Consider the following 9,770-nt stretch of genomic DNA (forward strand, 5'->3'; position numbering starts at 1 on the left):
GGTCATCCTGTACAACCAAACACCTAATAATTTTGTACATTTATTTTTAAATTGGAATATAGAATGTGTTCCAGGGGCCACAAGAAATCTCTACTGGGGCCGGATTTGGCCCATCGGCCACCAGTTGAATATCACTGGGTTAAAGTGTTGAAACTGATTTTGATGCTATGTTCACTTTTGCTGGGGACACCCTGGAACCCATTCAAGGACCCCACTTTGAGAACCACAGCTATTTTCTCTGATAGTAGCCATTCTACAAACAATGCTTTGTGAGCTTGTAGATATGCTATTCCCCATGAATGCACACCCTAGACTCCAGTTGAATATCACTGCTTTAAACCCATCATCACTCTAGGGCCTAGAGTGATGATGGGTTTAAAAGTGTAATGGAATGATAAACAGATTTTTCATAGGGTACAGTGTTAGTGCACCCTAAACATTGAGATGACACTACATACAGTTTCAGGTAAAACATAGGTCCCCTTGATAAATAGCAAGAAACGCTGTTACAACCAGTGGTGGAAAGTAACTTAAGTACATTTTCTCTAGTACGGTACATGAAAACTATTTTGAGGTTTCTCTTTACTTGAATACTTCCATTTTGCAATACCTGTTTTACATGTGGAAGTGAATGAAGTCAGATATGATGTGACTTATATCATAACAAATAACCTTTTAAGACGAGCTAGAAGAGTTTCTGGCTCTGAAACAGAGATTTCCAGGACGTATTGCACTAAATCATTAGCCTGGAATCGAGCCTGATTCGGTTCGGTGAAGTGAGAGATACCTTTTACTTTCCAATAATGGGCTAAATAATATTATCTATATTTTTTTTAATAGTTTTTACCCTTTTTTCTCCCAAATTTAGTAATTGAATTAATGAATTCCGCATTTGTGTTGTCACTGCTGTTGTATCTTACTGACTCAGTGAGAAGCCCCCACCAGGAGGACGTAGTAGAGCCTTCATTCTACTCCTGCCGCCCAACACTCCCTGCTGAGTACATGCAGAGACACCCTCCCCGCCCAGCTTCCCTCCCCCAAACATGGAGAAATTGTATTTGTATAGACGCTCGACATAGCTGGACCACGGTTAATAATATTTACAAACTGAATATACCAGGTTCTGCTCTATTTTTCAAATATAAAGTTGACTCCATTCTTTAATCTTTTTTTTCATCCAGCTCTGAAGTTCTGTCAACTTCAGCTGGGACAAAAGGTTTCGGTTAAAACCTGGAAAAGACGCATACTCTCTTCCTGGATGGTATGTGAACACCTCTGACTGCCTAAAGACCTCAACAAGTTTAAAAATGTCCTCGTTTCGTTTGGTATCTATGTGATAACCAGAGGACCTTGACACTTCCAGCTCGCTGTCTACAGAGCAGATCAGGTCTTTCAAGACACCAAGGGACATGCTGATCCTCTCTGCACTGTTCTCCGTCATGTTTGGGCCTAATCCTTTTAAGAAGGATTTTAAAAAGTTATTCAAATGTTCCAGGTGCAGATCTAATGGAATGTTCTTGCCCTTTCCCCCCTTTCCATTCTGAAACCTATTCCAGGTTAGAGAGTGGGCCATCTTTGGAGATAGAGTGGCTTTGAGCTGCACCATCAGAAGCAGAGTGCTGTATGCATACTGAGTATGCCCGTATGCCTTATAATACAACAAGGCCACCTTGTACAAACCCATTAGCCGTTCGCCATCGCCCTCTTTCACAGCATCCTGCATATCTGTAAGTAGCAGCCCAAAGCCAAGTCTCGCCTCTGTGTGTTCTTTAACACGGTCAGCAGAGCTGGAGATGCTTTCATCTTGGGGATCTGCATTGTCCTCTAAATCATGAATTAGTTTTTCATGACGAGCCCGCCACTTGACAGAAGTATAGACCTTTTGGCACCCTGAACTACGGCAATGAAACTTTACCCTGTCTGTACATCCCCCTGATGTTTCTCTTGCAGCAGCAATGTCACTAGCGTTCAGCATGACAAAATTGTCTATGACCCGTGCCAAAGCGTTGTGCAGCCATGTCCTCTGCTCCTGGCATGTGCCCAGCCGAACTCCCTCAGGGATGAAATGATCAGGTACATCTGTAAAGACAGACACAAACTATTGCATCATTTATTTTAGGCCTCGTCCATATTCAGTCAGCCATGCCCATTGCCCAACCCATCAACGTAACACTGTCAAGGCTCTCTCTTACCTGCTTCATCCTTTAAGCCAAAACACTCCATTGTGGCAGCCAGGAGGAGAGCCTCTGTGTCCTTCCTAACAAATTGCTTATAGGGGTTGTAGGCAGCATGAGGCCCTGGTTTGGCATTGCTGCACTTGACCTTGTTCATGTTGGCGAATAGGGTTCCATGGTCTCTGGCTGATGACTGCTTGAAGAAAATGCGATGGTAGATCTAAGTAAGAACAAATGACAGGGTTAAATGAGATATTCCAGTGTATTACATGATTGTTTGCTACTGCTTAAAAGCTAAAATATACAATTCAATAGTCCTAACATCAAACAGTTTCATTGTTTCATGTAGCCTCTCTCTCTGTCTCTCCATTATATGAGATGTACAAGCCCTCCCCCCACCCTACTTTACAGCACAACTGCAATACAAGCACTGAGCACTTATCCTACATTTTACAACTCACTTCATAGACATGCAAGATAACTAGCCTATCTAATAGACCAGAACAGCATGCTTTAATAGTTACACAAACTGATATTTCCAGGTGGAATGCCTATTCTTTTCCAGTGTCCAAAACATTAGCTATGTTTAGTTTGTCAACCTGTGGACATTTAGAACAAATTAATATAATATAATTGTCAATAACAATATAAGGTTAATGAATAATACTGGTCCAATGCGACACTGCTGGCATTATCTACCTGGAAATACATTGTGATTATGGTGATGTCATGATGATTTGGTCCGTACCAACAGTACTAACAGTTTGTACCAACAGTACAAGCACCTGACCAAAGGGCGGTTCACACCAATAATGATATTATTATTATTATTAATACGTTATTAATACGTTAATCATTGTAAGAAGTGGAAGGGACAGTAAACATAACAACTATAAAGACCATGACAGTGATTGATGAATGATGACAGCCAATCAATATCTCACAGAATGTACAGTTTCAACATGTTGGCGGGCGTTATCATTCATCAGTGTGGGTGCTCACATCATCATCATTATAGTTGACTTCTTAGTTATCATTACTGGTGTGTACAGCCACAACTTCTCCTTACGTGCTACCACTCACGTCATACAAATTTCTGATTGCATGCCAATCAGAAAACATAAAAATGAGGTCTTCCAGCCTCTCCTCTCTAGTTTCTCCGTCAGCAAATGCCCACTGGATGTTGCGACTGTTAGCCTCAGTGAGTCTGTCACCTCCAACTAAGAGGTGTGCGTGTGCTACATCAGACGGGATCTTTGGGGCATACCTATGTCAAGAAATGTGAACGTGGCAGACACATTGACCGCAACAGAGTTATTAGATTAATAATAATAGATGAAATAATGAAAATGTTATTTTTATTCAACTGTTGCATATCAGAATGTTCATGTACTATTCGACATACTTTTACAATTGCACAAAAAAACGTACTCTTTCTGTATGTGCTGCAAAATGTCTACCAAGTCAGCTGACACATTTTCATTCTTGAAAAGAAGTCCAAGGGGATGCTAAGGAGATAAAGAGGGATTAGAGTTCATATAAATTGGCAAACATAACATACAGCTTTCAAGAGTTGTGGACCAAAAAACAAAACATGAATAGCACTAGTGTGTTTATACGTACTGAAGTGGAGGCCTCTGTCATGGTATCAGAATATGCATGAGGAATATGGTTGACCACAGCTGCAGACAGGGGCTTGAAGGCAGCTAGATGTTTAGTGACAATGCGACTAGCGAGAATGATGAAATCCCTTCTCATGTGGGCCTGTGTCTCAACAGTCGGTAGCGCCTCATAAATGTCATAGTCAATCACACTCTGAACTGGTTTATGATCGCTGAGGTGGTGAGTTGGGACTCTGTCTTCGACAGCCACAAGGTGAGTCCAGTGAATAGACTTGTTAGCATGGCTAGTGGTTTGGTGGTGCACATGCAAAAAGAAATCAAGATTGTCAAAAATAATGGAAAAGGTGGAAGGTGGATTTGGCTGTATTGTGGCAGGTTGTTGTGCTGTATCCTGCTGGGATACTGTTGACTTGGGTGCCATGGGCTGTAAGGCTGGAGACTGGAGTGCAGTAAGATGGGGCACAGTTGACTCACGTGCTATGGGCTGTAAGGCTGGAGACTGGACTGCAGTAAGATGGGGTGTACACTGGGCTGCTATGGGCTGTGAAGCACTAGACTCGAGTCTGGTAGGTTGCAGAGGGGTGTGTTGGAGTGCAGTAGGCTGGAGTGCAGTGGGCTGCGGCGGGTTAGACTGTGTTGACACACCCTCTTCACTGTGAGATGTGATGCTCAAAAAACCTATTCCCAAATCAGATATGTCACACGGAGATAACTGAGAGTAGGTGAATTCAGCTGAACTGTTCCAAACTTGGAGCGCCTCCTCTTCCTCTGGACACAGGTTAGCTGCAAAGACTGTTTTGTAATTCAGGAAGATCTCATTTTCTACCTTCAGCTGATAAAGAGCTTCTCCACAGAGAGTTGCCATCTGTTTCTGCTTTTTAATGGCACAGGAATGGCCTGTTGTTATGCTAAGTTTGGACAATCTCTGGAATACTGACTTCTTGGCACCACCATACTGCAACACACTGTTAATATAGTAGGAAAATGCAGATAATCGGCTCTCTCTTCCTCTGAGAGCAATAGCTGCAGCCGCACAGGCAGTATGTGGAGACTGCCTTGTGATGGTGGAGAAGATGGAGGAGATAAATGGAGCCAGACGCCTCAGGTCATTGTCCAGGGCGGCAAATGAAAATGTCCTTAATTGATCAGGGGATGACCGCCACAGCACAAAACTCTGCTTTGGGTCACAGAGAACACGGCATTCTTCCTCAACAATTTGTAAGACAGCAGGTTTCAGTTCCTCAAAAAGATCCCTGTGTAGCACAATTTGCTTGGCTGCTGCCTCCCAGTTCCCCTTTGCAATATGTTCAATGATTCCGGCCACATCTGGATGACACTGCAGCCGCACTCTTTTGCTTGGGTACTGGACAAACACCTATGTCAAGTACAGAAGATTATTCAGCATCTTGCGATACAGATAACTTCCTTTTTAACCACTTAAAACATATTATTTATTGTACATCAATAGTGTAAATAGCCTTTCTACAAGCTCACAGCGCATTTCAACATGGCACATTGTGATCTTGTAGATCTGCTCACTGAATGCTCAGTGAGCAGATCATGCTTAACGTTAACCTTTGCATTTTGGATAATTTCACATAAAAGTATTACATGCTGCCTTCATTGCTTCGATAATGTTAACATTCTAAAGATCATAATAACTAAGGTTATACATAAACAATATACAGCTAAGTAATAAACAAGCAAGCTAAAGTAACATACCTCTGTAGTACTACTTCTGGATGGCATTTGCTTGGTTGTGGTTGCTGCCTCGGTTGTGAGGAGCTATGAGAAGGTCAAGGACAGAAGATTATTCAGCATTGTGCAATACAGATAACTTCCCTTTTAACCGCTTAAAACATATATTATTTATTGTACATCAATAGAGTAAATAGCCTGTCTACAAGCTCACAGCACATTTCAACGTGGTACAATGTCAGCTTGTAGATCTGCTCACTGAATGTCCACCTACTTACACCAAATCTTTGTCTCTTTACTCCTATTATGAAACCCCTAAAATATAGATGCTGGGGTTCATGTGGTTAATCAATAAATGATTTATGGGATCTTAAAATCAGTGGTGGAAGACAGGTACACAGATTCCTTTAGTAAAGTAAAAGTAGCAATACCACAATATACAAATAAACTTTACAGGCCTTTACATGTAAAAAGCCTGTAATCCAAATTAGACTGTACAAAAGTATTGGCAACAACAAAACGTAAGTACCTAAGTATAATATAATATAAATGTTGGCAACAACAAAACGTAAGTACCTAAGTATAAATTCTAAAATCTCAAAATGTAATTTTCCCCCATTTATAGACCATATACTAGCTTATAATGCATTGCATTACAACGCATTGTGAGCTTGTCATCTATTATCAGTGGTGTAAAGTAAATAAGTACATTTACTCAAATACAGTACTTAAGTACAATTTTGAGGTACTTTTACTTTACTAGAGTATTTTGAATTGTCTATACTTTTACTTCTACTCCACTACATCTCAGAGGAAAATGTTGTACTTTTACTACACTACAATTATTTGAAAACTTTAGTTACTAGTTACTTTGCAGATATAAATTATTACATTACAAAACATACAACCACTTTAGTCCTATTTTAAACATCGGCTATTTGAAAATAGCTCATCTATCTGCTATTTTAAAACATTTTAGTACTTTTACTACATTTACTACAGTACTTTAGTACATTTTGATACCAATACTTTTGTTCTTTTACTCAAGTAGATGTTTTATTCCAGACTTGTACTTGTAACAGTACTTCTACATTGCAATATTGATACTTTTACTTAAGTAAAACATTTGAGTACTTTTTCAACCAGTGTCTATTATCAAGTATAAAATAGGGCTTAATTACTTAATGTTTGTTTTTGTAATCAAACTAAATCTTCAAATAACTTAAACTAAATATACTTAATGAAAGCTTAACATGAAACTTTGGCTTTTGGACTAAATCAAACACTAATTTAACATTAAAGTATTACATGCTGCCTTGATTGCTTAGATAATTTTACAACACTCTAAAGTAACATACCTCTGCAGTACTTCTGGACGGCAACATTTGCTTGGTTGTGGTCGTTGCCTCGGTCGTTTTCTGTGGACTGGCAACGGAGCACATCTTCTTTACTGACCGAGGGGTTTTAGAAGGAGTGTCCCTCGTCCTCTTCTCTCTATTCTCACCATCAGCGTCGGCTTGACGGTTGTGCACTGACTGCCATTTTTTTAATGTGAGGAAATATACCTCCACCTTTTCAAGGACATGGTAGCATGCTGCACATATGCGTGGAGACAGATCAGGCTTGTCCACTAAGGACACCCCAATTTCAGCAAATCTCTCACACAACGGTTTATTTTTCTTATTGCCTCCAAAAAGTGCACGCATGCCCTGCAACATCCCCCTATCATTCAGTAAGCTCACCCCACACAGCCGGCAGGTTTTTTGTACTACTGAATCTGACATGTCAAACTAGTGTGTTTACTTAGTTTTTACCATAGGTTTTTGATTAAGTCTCGAACTAGCGAAGTAGCGATACATCTATCAACAACAGTGTGAAAAGCGCGAAAGCATGGAGGTGGCGCTGGCTGATGACGTAGGTTGACTAACGCTACTCTCATTCGTTGGAACAACATCCAATCAGCAACGACGTTGACTACGTAACATATGTAGTTCCAGTGTAGTTCTGCAAAACGAGTCAACCGGGTACATTCCAGACTGAGAAGCGCAGAGAGAAAAAAAAATCCGCCGAACGTAGCGAAGCAGGCTGGCACCCAGGCTATGAATCCATCTCCCTGTCCTGCTAACCCACACACTGTCTGACACATAAAGAAAACACCACCATGGCCCTGGCATTTCAGCACTTAACTTCAACTATATAGCAAGTATAACCACATGAACCCGCGAGCTTCTCTATTCTGGGGGGCATGTCATACTAGACACGATTCATCACCGCAACCAAAACATTTATTTCTGGGCAGATAACGCTGGCGGTGTCGCATTGGAGCAGCGTTATTAATTAAGCTGTGAGCTTGTATATCTGTTCACCACTGTTATAGATCCTAAGAGTTTTCTTAAAAACTTATGTTGCTATAGCTAACATCTAAAATTACACTAACGCTCTAAGGTCGCGTTTACACAGTAACTATCAGAACAGAAAGCGACAAAGTGTTTTCACTTTTTATTCTGCGTTTACACGGAGACAACAGCGATTGAAAGCGCTGTAGTGTGCATGCCAGGTGGCTAGGGGGCGGTGTGACGCGCTGCCAGATAGACCAGTCACGCATGCGTAGAACCACTTCGGTTCTACTTACTATCACAGCTGTTTTTTTACACCAATGTAGTAGCATACGCGGCGTGAGCCATGACGTTGCACGTTTTGCGCTTTCCCCCGTATCGCCTGTTTACATGGAGACACGAGGCGGGGCGTTTTCAAAGATTTCCACTCTGTAAGAGGGTTTCACTCTTTAACGTTTTCAACCCCCGAAAACACTGTTGCCATCTAAACGGAAGGCACACCGTTGTCGTCTAAACGGGGCCTATTAGCAAGTATGGTTGAGAGTGGATACTGCGAGTGGTTTCCTCCTGAAGATGGCCAATCATATTTTAGAAAAATCAATAAAAAAAAAACATGCCGACTTCAAAGCTATACTAAAAATGTGAAACCTTCACAGCCAGGAATGTAGTCAAAAGTACAGTATTTATCTTTGAAATGTAGTGGAGTAAAAGATAATATGTTTTCACAGGAAACTACCTAATGCTCATGTAAAAAGTACATATACTCTCAAAACTAAGTAAATTAACTTTGTTACTGTCCACCACTGCAAGCCACGTAATGTTTGGAACATCCAGACAGACAAACCAGAAGAAATTCATCTTTATTTGACATCTGTCTGCATCGGCACACATGCACACAGTTCATGTGGGATGACCACAAGTGTCATTGACGAGGCTTGGAATAAACCATGTTCTCTATTAACAATCTTTGCCTCTCTGTCTACCAGCCCTTCAATCAAACATGTGGTTGTACCACAGAGCAGCACCAATATATTATACGTCATTCTCATTCAAAGATTTGCATAGAAGTACCAACTGATAATAGCAAATTCCATTTCAGCCAGGAATGCAAATTCTTAGTCTGACTTTACTATACTCAACTCAAAACCCAGTAGTTTGCATAAGACATTCTGGGCACGGCCAATATCACAGTCCATTTACCTACAAGCAGGGCCTGGTTTGCATCCCTAGCCTGAGAAGACAAAGTAATGAGCCAGTGAAGTACAATATCCCATTTAGACCGGGAAAGAGTCAGTGTAATTTTAAGATATCTTTGGGTTATAACAAAATAGCAGATATACAAGCTTGTATGGGCTTGTAGATCTGCTATTTTTGTGAACAGTGTGCAAATCTTTGAATATGCATTTTTTAACTATAACTTTTTTTTTCTAACTCTGTTAGAGCTTCTGGGGGTCCCTGGAATAAAATATTTTCAAATGGGGGTCCACGGCCAAATACGTATCATTTTGGTTGGTCCTTGACATTGTTTTTCAAAAAACGATTAGGATAGAATCCCCAGAAGCAAAGATTCGAGTTAAAATATTGTCTTTAAAACTATATTAAAAAATGTGCACACATTTTCACAACTTTTTTCCAAAAATAGCAGATCTACAAGCTCATAGCGCGGCACTCGGTGCCGTGCTATGAGCTTGTATATCTGCTATTTTTGAATAGCCAAAGAAATCCTAAAATGACAGAGATGCGTTCCCGGCTTTAATGGGATATATAAAGGCATCCTCCACTATTGTATGAAATAAGCTTGTCAGGAAAAACACGGAACATGCCAAATCTGACATCTGTGTTTTGGCTTCGCTCCACCAGTCTTCCCTAATGGCTCCCAGAATGAAACCGCTGTCAGTCAGTGTCAACGTGAGCATATAATCCCCCTGGTTGGCTTGTAT

The 9,770-nt window shown here is 40.7% G+C and overlaps 1 protein-coding gene and 1 long non-coding RNA gene across 2 annotated transcripts; both read right to left on the minus strand.

Annotated features, from left to right (window-relative positions):
• Positions 1–1,135: 1,135 nt before the first annotated feature.
• LOC311064462 (uncharacterized protein) lies at positions 1,136–3,925 on the minus strand (the record flags this gene model as incomplete). Its single annotated transcript, XM_084084292.1, has 4 exons — positions 3,798–3,925; positions 3,606–3,682; positions 2,193–2,394; positions 1,136–2,079 (listed from the first exon to the last, which is right to left on the minus strand). Exons 3-4 carry the CDS (start codon positions 2,329–2,331, stop codon positions 1,136–1,138), a joined length of 1,083 nt encoding a protein of 360 aa, XP_083940418.1. The 5' UTR covers positions 2,332–2,394; positions 3,606–3,682; positions 3,798–3,925.
• A 1,122-nt stretch (positions 3,926–5,047) lies between these two features.
• Positions 5,048–7,280, minus strand: LOC311064563. The gene is made up of 3 exons (XR_014602718.1): positions 6,853–7,280; positions 5,519–5,581; positions 5,048–5,171 (listed from the first exon to the last, which is right to left on the minus strand). It is a non-coding gene; the product is annotated as an uncharacterized lncRNA (long non-coding RNA).
• Positions 7,281–9,770: the final 2,490 nt, after the last annotated feature.

Source organism: Gymnoscopelus microlampas (assembly GCF_963454915.1).
Source record: "Gymnoscopelus microlampas genome assembly, chromosome: 17".
NCBI lineage: Eukaryota > Metazoa > Chordata > Actinopteri > Myctophiformes > Myctophidae > Gymnoscopelus > Gymnoscopelus microlampas.